The sequence below is a fragment of the Acipenser ruthenus genome, chromosome 3 (assembly GCF_902713425.1).
Source record: "Acipenser ruthenus chromosome 3, fAciRut3.2 maternal haplotype, whole genome shotgun sequence".
Classification (NCBI taxonomy): domain Eukaryota; kingdom Metazoa; phylum Chordata; class Actinopteri; order Acipenseriformes; family Acipenseridae; genus Acipenser; species Acipenser ruthenus.
The window spans coordinates 101,089,610-101,106,738 of record NC_081191.1 but is presented as its reverse complement, the minus strand read 5'-3'; the positions used below and the strand labels follow the sequence as shown (position 1 = coordinate 101,106,738).

General features: G+C 39.5%; 1 protein-coding gene across 2 annotated transcripts in view; it reads right to left on the bottom strand.

The window, feature by feature from the left end:
• Positions 1-17,129, bottom strand: part of LOC117394975 (phosphatidylinositol 5-phosphate 4-kinase type-2 alpha) — an 89,059-nt gene that overhangs the window by 19,566 nt on the left and 52,364 nt on the right. For both annotated transcript variants that reach the window (XR_009323580.1, XM_059019844.1), the window contains exons 4-5: positions 4,519-4,671; positions 1,776-1,922 (exon numbers count right to left, since the gene is read on the bottom strand). Coding sequence is in view for 1 of the 2 variants with exons in the window: in XM_059019844.1 (XP_058875827.1) it covers positions 1,776-1,922; positions 4,519-4,671 (300 nt within the window). In the remaining variant the exon portion in view is untranslated. The remainder of the gene's footprint in view (positions 1-1,775; positions 1,923-4,518; positions 4,672-17,129) is intronic.

Sequence of the window (17,129 nt, the reverse complement as noted above, 5' to 3'; positions counted from 1 at the left end):
TTTAAATGTAATGTAGGCGAATGCCCAGCCTACAAGTGATTTGTTCCGGTTTGTTTATTGTTATTTTGTCCCCCTGCGGGATAAGCACTTTGGTGCTTAAACTGCAAAAAATAAATATATAACTAAATCAATAAATAAAACAAACACAAAATTAACACAACACGAGGGCCAAAATAACAGGTTTAAACAAAAGAACAAAACACTTGTAGGCTGGGCATTCGCCTTCACTACATTTAAACAAAACCGTTCACAACACAGGTCCAAAACACTCACCAAACTCCTTCCCTCACACAAATGATTTTGTCTTCCATATATTACAGGGGGCTACTTCCCAATTAGCACTCACTTGCCTAATTGGGGAATGACCACACCTGTGATTGTTGGCAGGGACAGATTTAACCCCATTCCTGCCAACCTTATTTACATAGGAAGGGCTTTAGCCCTGCCACAGTGTGCATTAGTTCCCAGTCAGTCTAAACAACAAAGATGCCATGTGGATCGCTACATATTGCTTCGTTTGCTGAAACAAAAGCTTTATCTTGTTGAGATGGCCAATTTTGAACTGAAAATGTTAAAATATTGATATCAGAGAAGCTCTTTTCCCTTAAGCAAGCACTTGGTTTTCAGTAAATTCCCCAGCATCAGGATTAACAGCAAGTTTTGATCTCCAGTGGCTGTCAGCAGCACAAATGCCAAAAAACCAATTATCACTGGCTCTCTATCAAGGAACTTCCATAAATGACAGTGATGTCACCCAATATGCTTGCAAGCTTTAACAGCAGTGGTTCTCATGTCAGCAGATGAGATAACAAAACAGGCTAAAGGCTAACTTTTATCCAGCATCCAATATCAACAGTATGGTTTTTTGGTCGGTCTGACATAGAATTCTCTCAGGGGTTAAACTTAGAACCTTACAGAGGCAGATTCTGTGAGTTAACAATGGCTTCTCACTCAAGATTTTAACTGAGAATTCCTATGAATATTACAGAACCTTTTTATGTTGATTTTTTTAAGACAATATATAGCAGGTTATTTGGTACATACGGTTTATATAACAGAGTAAGATCATTTAAAGTGTCTGATGTGTCAGTGTGACATATATGCAAATTTGAATGGTCTTTGCTTTCAGTGAAAAACAAGTTGATAAAGACTGGGAAAGCTGTTCTGAGTGTCTATTTTTATACATTTCAAACAATAATGTGTGTTTGAACATTCTTTAAGTTTAAAAGGTAGTCACATAATGTTAAATAATGCCTTCGCTCATGGAACTGAAAAATAAACTTCAACAAACTGTTCTAACACTGCAATATATCCTTCTGCAACCACCTCCCCCGCCCCCACCCCCACCCAGTACACTGTACAATACATTTTATAAGCAGCAGGGGTCGCAAGAGGACACAGACCTTACTGTGCTGGCTGTTATGGGATGCAATGTTTATTCTATACCAGTAATTAAATGCAATGAACAAGTAACTCTTTCCTCAAATGGGGAATCAAGGGGAACAGATCTTACTCTGTTATATAAACCGTATTATATATACTGTATATATATATATACAGTATATATAAAGTAAATAAATCCCTCCATCCTTCTCCCAGGGTAGTATAAGCAGGTGAACAGGCTGCTTTTAATAACAGTTAAAGAAATGCAAAGTATCTGTATTCAGATTTCTTAACTACTTTCCAGTATTCATTAGATATTGATGCAGTACAGTTAGCCTATGTACATTATATTATGCATATAAAAGCTCTTCCCATTCTCTCCCACTGCTTACCTTCAGATCGTATTTCCGGTAAACAGACAGTCGATGGCTGAATACGTTTCTTGTTACAATCATGTAGGTCTCAACCCCGTCCACTGTAAGCCGGTACATGCCCAGGAACTGTGGCAGAAGCGTGTTTCCATGGCATTCTACAATGAACTGCATGGGGGAAGGTGAAACAGTGGAGTTACTGGAGGAACCCCACAGCACAGTGCCCCATGCTGAGCTGCTGCTTGAATTGGTGCCCAGACAGCCATCATCAATGGGTTTTCCATTTGATGTTATCCATCCATGTACTGATAAGCCCCAGCCGTCCTTACTGTGGCTTCTGAGAACTGATAAGGTAAGAATCCCAAGGGCAGGCATACTTACAGACGTGCTCAAATTTGTTGGTACCCCTCCACAAAAAACGAAGAATGCACAATTTTTTCTGAAATAACTTGAAACTGACAAAAGTAATTGGCATCCACCATTGTTTATTCCATATTTAATAGAAATCAGACTTTGCTTTTGATTTTTTATTCAACATAATATTGTAAATAATAAAACAAATGAAAATGGCATGGACAAAAATGATGGGACCGCTAACCTAATATTTTGTTGCACAACCTTCAGAGGCAATCACTGCAATCAAACGTTTTCTGTAGCTCTCAATGAGACTTCTGCACCTGTTAACAGGGAGTTTGGCCCACTCTTCCTGAGCAAACTGCTCCAGCTGTCTCAGGTTTGATGGGTGCCTTCTCCAGACTGTAAGTTTCAGCTCTTTCCATAGATGTTTGATAGGATTCAGATCAGGACTCATAGAAGGCCACTTCAGAATAGTCCAATGTTTTGTTCTTATCCATTCTTGGGTGCTTTTAGCTGTGTGTTTTGGGTCATTATCCTGTTGGAGGACCCATGACCTGCGACTGAGACAGAGCTTTCTGACACTGGGCAGTACGTTTCGCTCCAGAATGCCTTGATAGTCTTGAGATTTCATTGTGCCCTGCACAGATTCAAGGCACCCTGTGCCAGGCACAGCAAAGCAGCCCCAAAACATAACCGAGCCTCCTCCATGTTTCACTGTAGGTATGGTGTTCTTTTCTTTGAAAGCTTCATTTTTTCGTCTGTGAACATAGAGCTGATGTGACTTGCCAAAAAGCTCCAGTTTTGACTCATCTGTCCAAAGGACATTCTCCCAGAAGGATTGTGGCTTGTCAATATGCATTTTAGCAAATTCCAGTCTGGCGTTTTTATGTTTTTCTTTCAAAAGTGGAGTCCTCCTGGGTCTTCTTCCATGGAGCCCACTTTCGCTCAAAAAGCGACGGATGGTGCGATCAGAAACTGACGTACCCTCACCTTGGAGTTCAGCTTGTATCTCTTTGGCAGTTATCCTTGGTACTTTTTCTACCATTCGCACTATCCTTCTGTTCAATCTGGGGTCGATTTTCCTCTTGCGGCCGCGCCCAGGGAGGTTGGCTACAGTTCCATGGACCTTAAACTTCTTAATAATATTTGCAACTGTTGTCACAGGAACATCAAGCTGCTTGGAGATGGTCTTGTAGCCATTAACTTTACCATGCTTGTCTATTATTTTCTTTCTGATCTCCTCAGACAACTCTCTCCTTTGCTTTCTCTGGTCCATGTTCAGTGTGGTGCACACAATGCACAGTGACTACTTTTCTCCATTTAAATAGGCTGAATGACTGATTACAAGATTGGAGACATGTGTGATACTAATTAAAGAAACTAATTAGTTTGAAATATCACTATAATCCAATTATTTATTATCTTTTGTAAGGGGTACCAACAAATGTGTCCAGGCCATTTTAGAATATCTTTGTAGAATAAGCAATAATCCATCTCTTTTCACAGCTTCTTTGCTTTATTCTATGACATACCAAAGGCATGCAAGTATACATGATAAAATAGCTTTTAATTTCATCACTTTTCAGGAGGAATGAAGCATTATTTCAATGAGCTGTAAGGGTACCAACAAATTTGAGCACGTCTGTATATACCTCGTTTCCACTGACCGGCAATCCGAGCTGATCCGGGTTCTCCCGCATTCCTCCTGAACCCTCACTGATGGTCTACACGAGTTGAGTGAGAAGACTCCATGCAATGTGAGTTTGATGGATGTTGGCGGTTGTTTCCCAGCAAGCCTTGCCGCTAAAGCTGCATTCATTTGTTTACAAAACCAAAAGGATGGAGGCTATTGCTTTGTTTCTGATAATGCTGACAATTCTTTGGAGCTTTTTGTTAATAATAAAAATTAAAAAAAAACATATGAGAAGATTGAAGCACAGAGAAACCTGCTCCCTCTGGATGTGGATTCAATGTTTACACTCACTTGTCACTTGACTGGTCAGTGTTGTGACGTAATTCTACCTATCCTGTTTAGCCCGCTTTGAGAAAGGCTCAGAAAAAAATAAATAAATCAGGGGCAGCTTGGATTGGCAGCCAATGCGGGCTGGCTAAACTAACATGGCAATGCAGTATCAGGGGCAGCAGGGTTTTCAGTCTGGGTTGAGTGGTGCATGGAAATGACGTAATATAGGACTAAGGGCAAAAGATTCAAAATTCAGACAATAACTTAAAGTATGACATGGAAATGAATAGCTTCCAGCATTAAAGAAGTACCGGGACCACAAAAAGCTTCCGGCTAAGATTTACTGTCAATCCCACAGGGGATCAGAATATTACAATGAACATTCAATGTTTTTAAAACATGCATGGCAGCAACACAATCAACACACATTGCGTTTTTATTTACCTGATGGTATTTCTTCAGTATATTGTGCATCTCTGCCACATCTTCACTTGTGATAGTTTTGACCACGTATCTCTTGTCGCACGAGGTGTGAAAGCGTGCGCCACTGCGTCCTTGTGAGTCATTTGTAAACAGGGAACTTCTTGTGAGCGAGTTCTGGAGCAAAAAAGGAAGACAGCATTTTATACCACATCCATTTCACATAGTGAGTCTGGTGAACTGTGGACAAGCTAAAAAAAAATAAGGCACGTTTCATCGCAAGGCATGGTCTTTTCTGGCTCAAATTTGACAACTGAGTACAGATGCATCGAACATGTCATTGCAAACTTGAATCCTATTGATGCTTCCAGTACAAAGTTGTCTTTCTTATTCCAGTTACACAAACACAGACCGTAACATCCTATCAATGAAACTGGAACAGAACCACAGTATTCTACCCAGCTCTGGTCGTTTAAGTTAATTTAATCTCGTTCTAGAAAGTCTGCATTTTTACTGCTGCATGTGCACTTTTTTGGAATAAATGTCAGAACACAATGGTGTTCATAAACATCTACATTTATTATCTCAACAAACATGAGCATTCATTAAAAGATACACTGAATAAGTGGAGTGAATGAGCTAACCTGTACACCAGCTAGCTCTGCTAATCTACTGGTCACAAATTAGATTCAGCCTTGGCTCCCAATGGATGGTAAATACTTCTAGATGTGTGAGAAAATATATTTCTACATACAATTAAAAGTGCTGTTCTGGCAATACATGGCTGAAGCTGTCCATGCTAGCCTTTTAAAATAAGCATGTAACCTCTCTTACCATCTCACTTCTCTCTCAATTATTGTGCAGCTGAAGTTGTGCTTGGTGTATATTTTAAGCCTAGCTTCAGGAAACGTGCAGTTGTAATAAATACTGACACATGTTAAAAGTGTGCATGTGACAGTTTTTATGGGCTGAAACAGCCGAGGTCGGCTCTGAGGTAGCCTAAGCCCCAGGACCCAGGACCCTTGCTCTTAGGTGACCTACCCAGAGCCCAGCTGTCTCTGTTCCCTATTAAACTATTATTGTCTGGCCTAATAGCAGCCAAAAAGGCCATGTTGCAGTCTTGCAGTTATCCTCTAACTCCCCTGAGGTCTGCCTCCAGCTGAATCCAAATGAAGGAATCCACAAAAAGGATCAATACAGGACATCCGAATACTGTGCAAGGCTGGACTAAGGCAGCTTTTGAGCTGGGTTAACTCATATTAATCTCTTAACACCCACCAGAGATCATTTCTATTAATATTGTTAATATTTAATAATACTTTACTGTTTTTTTTTTTTATATTCCCCCAAATTCATTGTAAATGGGGGAGGTAGGTTGATCAAACAACACACAACAGCAGCACACAACCCTGTTCTCAGTGTACTCAAATATATTATAAATACACGGTTTAAGGGACAGTGACAATTGATCTGAACACAAAAACAGCACGAGACAGTAGCAAACAACGTCATACGGAACGGCGCTATTAGTATTACTAATAAAATCTACAGTGTACTAATTGTTCACGTTAAAAACCACTTCAAAACACATTCATTCTAGTTTGCCATAGTGTAAATTTTGTGTACATACTTGCACATGCTTGGCCAGCTGTCCCCAGCCATGCAGAATGTGGACTGCTGAAGAGAACACTAGGGATTACTGAAGCTTCTATTTCTGGACCCCAGCGTTCTCCACCATGTGTCCACGCATTTGGGTATGAGCCTTGTGATTTCACAAACAGTTTGTTTACACCAACAGGAATAGCACATCTAAGCCCCCTGATGACATCACCATATGGGAGAGTTCTGTATTTCAGATAACTTCTCGGAAATACAAATCCTAAACATCAAACAAATACACTGGCATACTGGAGTGTGATACTAGTCAAGCCGATAACACCTTTGCTGGTTTGTGTTGTTAGTGTTTGCTTACTAACCATGTTAATGTCCCCAAACAGATACTCTCCCCTTATTCAACAAAGGAAAAAGATCTTAATAAACGAGATGCCGCTGCTTGGTGAGGCGTCTTCATATTTCAAGAGCAGCGTTCAATTCAGCTATTTAAAGATATTTAGTAAATAAGCAATCCGAGTGGTTAAAACAGGCTACACAATCCCACCACCAAGCACCACAAACTTTTCCTCACAGACTGATTATTTTTTATTTTTACATTACCCATCACTTATCACCAAGTTCCAGAATACAGCAAATATATGCTTTGCGTCTTTTAGTTATTTTCCTGTTTTGGAGAGAGTGTGTGTGTGTGTGTGTGTGTGTGCGTGGTGGGGGGGGGGCAGGTATTACTATCAATGTAGGGGCAAAATTTGAGAAAATGTCCCCACAAAGATAGTGACTCCTGAAAAAACGATGTTGTGGGGACGTCCCCACTTTGTAAAAACACCTTTTTAAGAACTAAATATGCCTTCAAAAAAATAAATAAAATTGCCAAAATATTTATAGTTTGTTGTCGACTTTCACCCTATGTGGAGTTTTGTCTGACTGGAGTTAGAAATAGAAAATAAAAATATAGTGAGAGTCAATGAGAAGTCCCCACAAATATAGGAATGCAAATGTGTGTGTGTGTAAGCTTTTGTAAACTGAAATCTCATACCTGTCAACTTTTGCAAATACAAAATCGAGAGCGCATGGTGCAGGTGTGTATGTGACAAAGTACAGACATGCTCAAATTTGTTGGTACCCTTACAGCTCATTGAAATAATGCTTAATTCCTCCTGAAAAGTGATGAAATTAAAAGCTATTTTATCATGTATACTTGCAAGCCTTTGGTATGTCATAGAATAAAGCAAAGAAGCTGTGAAAAGAGATGAATTATTGCTTATTCTACAAAGATATTCTAAAATGGCCTGGACACATTTGTTGGTACCCCTTAGAAAAGGTAATAAATAATTGGATTATAGTGATATTTCAAACTAATTAGTTTCTTTAATTAGTATCACACATGTCTCCAATCTTGTAATCAGTCATTCAGCCTATTTAAATGGAGAAAAGTAGTCACTGTGCTGTTTGGTATCATTGTGTGCACCACTGAACACGGACCAGAGAATGCAAAGGAGAGAGTTGTCTGAGGAGATCAGAAAGAAAATAATAGACAAGCATGGTAAAGGTAAAGGCTACAAGACCATCTCCAAGCAGCTTGATGTTCCTGTGACAACAGTTGCAAATATTATTAAGAAGTTTAAGGTCCATGGAACTGTAGCCAACCTCCCTGGGCGCGGCCGCAAGAGGAAAATCAACCCCAGATTGAACAGAAGGATAGTGCGAATGGTAGAAAAAGAACCAAGGATAACTGCCAAAAAGATACAAGCTGAACTTCAAGGTGAAGGTACATCAGTTTCTGATCGCACCATCCGTCGCTTTTTGAGCGAAAGTGGGCTCCATGGAAGAAGACCCAGGAGGACTCCACTTTTGACATAAAAAAGCCAGACTGGAATTTGCTAAAATGCATATTGACAAGCCACAATCCTCCTGGGAGAATGTCCTTTGGACAGATGAGTCAAAACTGGAGCTTTTTGGCAAGTCACATCAGCTCTATGTTCACAGATGAAAAAATGAAGCTTTCAAAGAAAAGAACACCACACCTACAGTGAAACATGGAGGAGGCTCGGTTATGTTTTGGGGCTGCTTTGCTGCGCCTGGCACAGGGTGCCTTGAATCTGTGCAGGGCACAATGAAATCGCAAGACTATCAAGGCATTCTGGAGCGAAACGTACTGCCCAGTGTCAGAAAGCTCTGTCTCAGTCGCAGGTCATGGGTCCTCCAACAGGATAATGACCCAAAACACACAGCTAAAAGCACCCAAGAATGGATAAGAACAAAACATTGGACTATTATGAAGTGGCCTTCTATGAGTCCTGATCTGAATCCTATTGAACATCTATGGAAAGAGCTGAAACATGCAGTCTAGAGAAGGCACCCATCAAACCTGAGACAGCTGGAGCAGTTTGCTCAGGAAGAGTGGGCCAAACTACCGGTTAACAGGTGCAGAAGTCTCATTGAGAGCTACAGAAAACGTTTGACTGCAGTGATTGCCTTTAAAGGTTGTGCAACAAAATATTAGGTTAGTGGTCCCATCATTTTTGTCCATGCCATTTTCATTTATTTTCTTATTTACAATATTATGTTGAATAAAAAATCAAAAGCAAAGTCTGATTTCTATTAAATATGGAATAAACAATGGTGGATGCCAATAACTTTTGTCAGTTTCAAGTTATTTCAGAGAAAATTGTGCATTCTTCGTTTTTTGTGGAGGAGTACCAACAAATTTGAGCACGTCTGTAAGTAAACTTGCCTCGACCACTGAATGCATGCCTGCCTACCTCAGGACTCCCCTGGGTCCTAAACCCTGCTATGTACAGATGGGGAATTGCAGTTTAAAATGGATATAAAAAACCCGCCACCTACTAAGTTACACCTGCTTCATGGTGCGCAGATGTCTAGATAATGGAGGTGGGAAAGAAGATTGATACACTTTGGGTAGCTGCATTTTCTGTGTTTTCTGTGTGCAACAGTGAATTTCTTCTGGAAATTTTTAGAAATCATCCAGTTACAAAACAAATAACCAAAAGAGAATGTGTGTGTGTGTGTGTGTGTGTGTCTACATGCTAAACGCTGAACCTGTGTGACTGATTTACTGATGTTCATTCATCTCCACTCTCCAGTGAGTTCAGCAAACCTCCCTCACACCTTGTCTTATACACTGCAACAAAAATGTAGAGAGCGGTGCTGTTTATTAAAACAATTCATTGCTGCACAGACTCCAAGGCTGCATTATCTCAAAGAGTGAGACTTTTTTCCAGAGGGTGCCAATACATGTCATCTGATAAGCTCCACAAGTCCTTGTTTGGGAGGAACAGCACATATGAAGTGACACTGGGCAGCAGCACCACTCACTCCTGCCCAAAGCACATTTTTTGTGCACTAAAATGGAATTTAGTATAAAACACACACACAGGTACTTGCCTTTTTTATTGACCTCTAGGATCACTCTATTATCCTCTATTCTACAGTGAGATATGTGAGCCACTCTTTTTTTTTTACTTATTATTTTATGTGTAAGATGGGCAAGGCATGAGAGAGTGAGAGAACATGCAAATGCACAACTCTCATGTAAGAAATACTATTAAACATGTGCAGTCTACCCCTGCTTTTTAAAGCAATATTAATGTTATAAAACAGCAAGAAGCAAACACCTCAGAAGAATAACTGCCCCTACCTCTGCTAGTTTTACAGTATTGACAGAAAAAAATGAGGGCAAACTTTGCAACTGTAAGCCGGCACAACGAGCTGTTGCCTTTAAAAAATAAATAAATAAAATAATTATATATATATATATATATATATATATATATATATATATATATATATATATATATATATATATATATACACACACAAATATATTTAATGTAAAATGTTATTGATATTATAATAATAATAATAATAATAATAATAATAATAATAATAATAATAATAATAATCTTCTAGGGCTGCATTTTTCAAACAGTTATTGTGACAAGCCATTTCGTTGAAATGACCTGTTCTGATTGAGATGACCGTTAGACCTAATAAAAAATAAAACAGTAGTTGCTTTCACTGTGAATTAATCCTCATCTCTTTCTTAGGAACTGCAGCAAAGAGCTAGTCACTCCCTTTAGAAATCAATACGGTACCAAAGAATTCAAAAAATATTTTGAGAAGCCTTTCATATGACATTCATAATTCAGAGTGCTAAATATTTTCTTCTAATAAGACATTCTTGAAAGCCATCAGTAATTCAGAGTGCTAAATATTTTCTTTGTTCTCTAAAAGTTGCAATTTTTTTCTACCCAGTAACTTAAAAACATGCTGATACAGGAAACATAGTTCATTAATAATTAACTTTAAAATGCTTTGCGCTTGGGATGCTAATGCAGGTGTTTCACTGAAGCTAAGCCAGCTAGGGATGAAATTCACTTCTCCTGCATTTTAGGACTCCATTGATTTTCCTAGGAGAAAAGGAGGAAACATTGTAAAATGCCTGTTCTTTTTTAGTTGAGTGCTCACACAGATTGCATCCTGGACAGTAGCACTTCTAATACACACCATTTTAGATTGGGTTTGAGCAAATGTTTCTGACGAGCCTTTTAATAAGCCTTCAGTCCTGAATTATTTTTGTCGAGTTGAAGATTGAACTCCTTTATTGAGTATACGTAAGAGCAGGACAAACATTTTTTTTTTTTAATATATTGATACACTACCTCAGACTGGGACCCAGGAGTCCCATGAGGTTCCAGCGTGATTTCCAATGGCATGTGTTAACATACAACACTACTGAATGAGTGCGGCTGAAAGCTGGTCCGACTGAAGAAACTGGAATGAAATGTTGTCTTGCTTACTGTATAAAAAAACACCCCTAACACAATTAGACTATGACTTGGCACCCACATATATAACCACCATCATTAGAAGATGCACACAAACACACACGTCTGGCTCTTTAAAGGAACTGTGTTATAATGAGTATAAGAGCACTCTTAATTTAAAGATCTTTGACAACCAAGCTATTTGTCAAAGACAGACATCAAGCCTGGGACACTTGAATAAATGTATAAACTGTGAGAAGTACATGGCCACTTTCACACAGTATGAGCTGTATTCTTAATCTCAATATCCATAGTGGGAGACACGGGATTATTAATCTTGGGCTCTTGAGGAAAAACCACCAGAGGTCAATTCTATGAACTGGTAGCCATCATCACAGTGAGTCCAGTCTTTTAATGACACATCACTATGGATACTGTATACGCAGCCCTGATAAATTATTCATTCTCATATCCACTGCAGGGCTAAGAAACCAATAAGTCACTTCTATTGTTACAGCAGCCTAGTTTGGAGACAGAAAGAGAGCATTATTATAGGGAAGAACAACAACAAACCAATCAATTACAAATGAGGCAAGCACCTTCATAAGAACAATACTGTAGAAGGTGTCACTACTGTAGAAGGTGTCACTACTGCAGAAGGTGTCACTGCTTGTTAAGCTGTATATATCTGAAGGCTTGTTTTATACCACCCTTGGAGTACCATTTGCCTTGCTGTAATGAGGTTGTGTTTATACCTTTAGTATAACTTAAAGTATCTTCCTGCAACTACCTTGTTTTTGCCAGTTTTTATTCCATTGCAATAATTTTATTCCTGAAAATTTGCCTTTGCACTTGCTTTAAAATAGGGCCCATACAGTTTTTGGGAAGCCAAATGGTACTCCAGAGTGACTTAAAAAAATTCAGACTCCCAAGACAACAGCCTGCAATGCTGTAGGAGGATCTCTGATACTGCAGTGTGGAGCAGGCAGAACTGAACAACAAACAGCAGCCTACGCACAGACAAGTCACAGAATGAATTCAAGCGTGGAAAATATGTTATGTTCATAGACAGATAAAGGATTTTGCAAGGTGGCCCACTGCCTGATTGTGGAATATGAAATGGTACCTGTAATGTACTGTTAACGTAAATAGGTTAATGCTGTTTCATTACATTGTTGAAATTGTGCATGACCTTTCCAGTGACTGCGTGCAGCCCTGCTCTTTGGATAAGCAGAGCCTGCTGTCGTCAGTCATTAAACATTTTATGCTTGAATTATTTTTATCTGATTGCAATCCATAACAGAGATATATATTCTATGCATTCAAAACCACATTCTTAATTTCTAAAATACAGGGAAAAAAGAATAATGGTATGTCCAGACTATTTATATTTGACTAATGAATTTGTTCAGCCAGTGTCCTTGCAATGCTGCTATGAAACAACAGAGCATGATTCCTGTACCCTGAGAGTTAACAGCTCTGTGAGCACACCTCACGCCTGGCTGGTATAAATACAGTTTGATATTCATGAAACCGTTCTACCATGCTGTTGGCTTCCTTACAGTTTGTATGTGCTGTACATCAAAGACATATTCAGATATCCGCAGTCATTACATTACACAGGAAACATCGTCATTGCCTCTGCACTGTGCCTCGCGAAGGCAGGGGAGTGGATAGAGGTTTCATATTTTTAAAAAAAATAAAAAATCAAATCAAATCAAATAATATCTAGGGCTTTGACAACAACATCAAAGTGGTGCATCTATGGCTGTTATAACTTATTTCTGTTTCACAGAGTTGCTACAAAACAGTTATATTGGATAACATCTTGATTATACTGCTCTCTGCACGTGGCTTCAGAAACAAATAGGTCTTTTGGATATGAGAAACTGAAATGCATCGCATTTCAATTACTTTCAGTTTGATTCGTATTTATTATTTAAAAACACTATTAATTTGTCAGCACAACTGGACTAGAAACAATATAAATATGTATTTACTGGACCACTAAAGGACAACCTGGAAAACCTAACTGGCCATGACAGCCGCAAAATAGGGTTAATAATAACAGTGGACGCAGATATCACCGTGTAACAATTTATTATTTTTTTTTTGGTTCCTGGGTAGTAAGTGTTATTTCCTAATTGCTTATGCCTCAAAAGTATAGAAAATGGCTATTATTCCCCACAAACTTTGCTTTTGTGACCAGGACAGTGATATTTTGAAATTTACCTATTTTCCAGAACATTCCAGATAGATTCAGTGCTGAGTAAACTTGGAGTAACTTCTAGAACTTTCTAGAACTTTCCAGTAATATAAATAGTAGTATAAATACAGGGGCCTTAAGCCCACCAGTTCAGTTTAGTTCCAGCTGCCTAAGTGGATACATATCTGCATTTTTCTGAGATGGCATCAAGGTCATAGGAGACTTAAAAATGGTGGCATTCCTGATGGGTTTCCAAGGCGGTTTTACCTAGTTTCCCTGCTGTCTTTGCCTTTGGGACAGCAGGGACACCAAGGCGCACTACCACAGGCGGGACTGGCCACAGCGGACCGAGTTCTCTGTGGGGAGGAACAACGTCAAGTGGGAGCCACTGGTGGACCCCCGGAAGGTGCTGATGCCACCACTGCACATCAAATTGGGCCTTATGAAACAATTTGTCAGAGCTCTAGATAAGGAGTCGGCAGCCTTCAAGTACCTTCAAGACTTCTTCCCTAAGCTGTCTGAGGCAAAGGTCAAAGCCGGTGTCTTCGTCGGACCACAGATAAAGAAGATCCTGGAGTGCAATGAATTCCCCAAGAAGCTCACTAGTAAGGAGAAAGCGGCTTGGAACAGCTTTGTCGCAGTGGTTCGGGGCTTCCTGGGCAATCACAAGGCCGAAAACTATGTGGAGCTGGTTGAGACTCTGGTGAAGAACTACGGCACAATGGGCTGTAGGATGTCCCTCAAAGTCCATATCCTTGATGCTCATCTTGATAAATTCAAGGAGAACATGGGAGCGTACTCGGAGGAGCAAGGCGTGATCACTGTCCTGGTCACAAAAGCAAAGTTTGTGGGGAATAATAGCCATTTTCTATACTTTTGAGGCATAAGCAATTAGGAAATAACACTTACTACCCAGGAACAAAAATTGTGTTACATAGTGTATTTTGTGGACCCTGACTGACTGATGCTATGCCAGCACTCAGAGCAACTGGGAAACACTGGACAGAAAGAGTGACAAAGGGTATTAGGGATTTAACTGCAGGTACTTCACTTATAAAGATTTTGAAAAAGAAAAACTCTTGAAATGGCATAGCAAGAGTACAGGCTGAAGCACAAAGCATTTAAACATAATTTTTAAAGATCTTCTACAAATTAAAGCTGGGTAAAACAGTAATAGGGCCTGTTGTTGCTTTATGGGTTTCAATACATAATGTGCACATTTGTTGAAGTAATTTATTACAAGTTAATGTAATTGTACTTTTCTGTATAAAGCTATTTATTCTTTAGTATACACAACACACAAGCGCTTTGTCCACTATGAAAGGTGCTTTATAAAATAAAGATTGACTGATTGATAGTAATGCACTTTATACATATCTTGACTAAAAAACTACAGCCCCAAGGCATCTCACATTACATCTGACTTTTGTTGTCTCTGTAATTAAATATCTCCATTTAATTTCTTGGAAAATAAAACACAAACTTCTGGCAAGAAATTCCCTGCTTCCAGAGCAAATCTATGATTCCAGATTCACACAGCACAAATTCAGATAATGTATATCTACTGAAAAAGACCATTCATTGATTATCTTTTTATTTTCTGTATTATTCTTATGCTGTTTGTATATTTTTACACTGTTGCACCCCCCCACTCCCTCCCCCCACCCCCCCAGAAAAACAAGGAACCCATTCATGTTTGTAATGTTCTGTGAAAATGTATGATACTCTGAAGATCCTGATGTGTGTGTAATTTTGAGTTCTCCTGCTACAGAACATTGTATACAGATCTACACTGATGAATGGCCACTGAGGAAATCAAAGACTGTGGTTGTCAGATATCGGTCTGCAGCGAGAGTATTAAACCGGGTGAGAGACAAGAATCATTAGAAGTCTTGAAGCAGCAGAACAGGGGCTGGTAGGTATTTTAAAAGGCATATGTTTAATAGAAGCAGCTGTACTGCAGAAGCATCAGAGACAACAGGTGAGAGCTCCCCACAGCTCTAATGCTGTTACTCATTTACACAAACCAATGACATATGAAACAGGACTGTGGACTGATGAAATTATATTATACAGTACCATGTTAGTGGACTGTCAATTTTCTGTGGTACAATAAGATGACAGTTTACTGTAGGTAACACTGACTTGTATGAAGTACTGTAGGCTCAGTCCTTTCATTCTGATTAAAAGCAGGAGGCTTGAAATCCTAAGTAGAAGGCACAGGGGTATGGGGTCCTTCCCCAGCGTGGGTGCAGGTGGCAACGCCCCCCCCACCGCAGATTTGGGGTCAATACCATTTTTTCAATTCCAATCCCAGTTCCCTTTTATACAATTCCAATTCCTATTCTGTTTTACGGCATAGTCTTTACTCAGGTTTATGCCATAGGCTTTATCAGGTTACCTGACAAGTTAATTACATTGTATACAGTATTTGTTTGCTCAATAAAGCCTTTGTTGTAAAATGATTGGAATAGGGATTTGAATTGATTAAAAAGGGAACTGGAATTAGAAATGGAATTGGAATTGACCCCAACGCCCCCCACCAAAACCGAATTTCAGGGTTTTGCAGGGGTCTAAAACTGCTTATCCTGGGCCTAAATATGACCCTTACTATGGACCAAAAATTCAAAATAAGTGTAGAACTTTTTTGTGATTTTAGGCGTCCAGATTTAAATAAATCACATTAATGTTTATGTAGCACCCTGGAGAAGGGTTATTAATATATAGTGAATACTATATATATATATATATATATATATATACAGTGCCTTGCAAAAGTATTCAGACCCCTGACCAATTCTCTCATATTACTGAATTACAAATGGTACACTGAAATTTCATTCTGTGTGATATTTTATTTTAAAACACTGAAACTCAAAATCAATTATTGTAAGGTGACATTGGTTTTATGTTGGGAAATATTTTTAAGAAAACTAAAAAACTGAAATATCTTGCTTGCTTAAGTATTCAACCCCTGTGCTGTGGAAGCTCCCAGTTTACACCGATGAAAGAAATTGCCCTAACGAGGACACAATTACCTTACCATTGGCCTCCACCTGAGAACCATTAAAGTTGCTGTCACATTTTCTGGATAAAAACCCCACTGTTGAAGGATCATTGGTCAGGCTGTGAATCTGAAGGAAAATGAAGACCAAAGAGCATTCTACAGAAGTTGGAGATAAAGTAATACAAATGCATAGATTAGGGAAAGGGTACAAAATAATATCCAAGTGTTTGGATATCCCAGTGAGCACAGTTGGATCAATAATCAGGAAGTGGAAGCTGCATCACACCACCCAGGCACTGCCAAGAAAAGGCCATCCCTCAAAACAGCGCTCAAACAAGAAGGAGACTTGTGAGAGAAGCCACAGAGAGGCCAACAATCACTTTGAAGGAGCTACAGAGTTCAGTGGCTGGGAGTGGAGTAATGGTGCACCAGTCAACCATATCAAGAGCTCTGAATAACACTGGCCTGTATGGGAGGGTGGCAAAAAAGAAGCCGTTACTCAAAAAGTACCATCTGAAAGCACGTCTGGAGTTTGCCAGAAAGCATGAGAGTGACCCAGCTGCGATGTGGGAAAAGGTTTTGTGGTCAGATGAGACCAAGATAGAGCTTTTTGGCCAAAACTCAAAGCGCTATGTGTGGCGCAAACCTAACACTGCCCATGCCTCAAGACACACCATCCCTACAGTGAAGTATGGTGGTGGCAGCATCATGCTGTGGGGAAGCTTCTCATCAGCAGGGACTGGGCATCTTGTTAAAATTGAAGGAAGAATGGCTGCAGCAAAATACAAGGAAATACTGCAAGAGAACCTGCTTCAGTCTGCTAAAAAACTGAAGCTTGGGAGGAAATTCACCTTTCAGCAGGACAATGATCCCAAGCACAAGGCCAAAGCAACATTGGAGTGGCTCAAGAACAAAAAGGTGAATGTCCTACAGTGGCCCAGTCAAAGTCCTGATCTCAGTCCCATTGAGAATCTGTGGCACTATTTGAAAATTGCGGTCCACAAGCGTCGTCCAACCAACC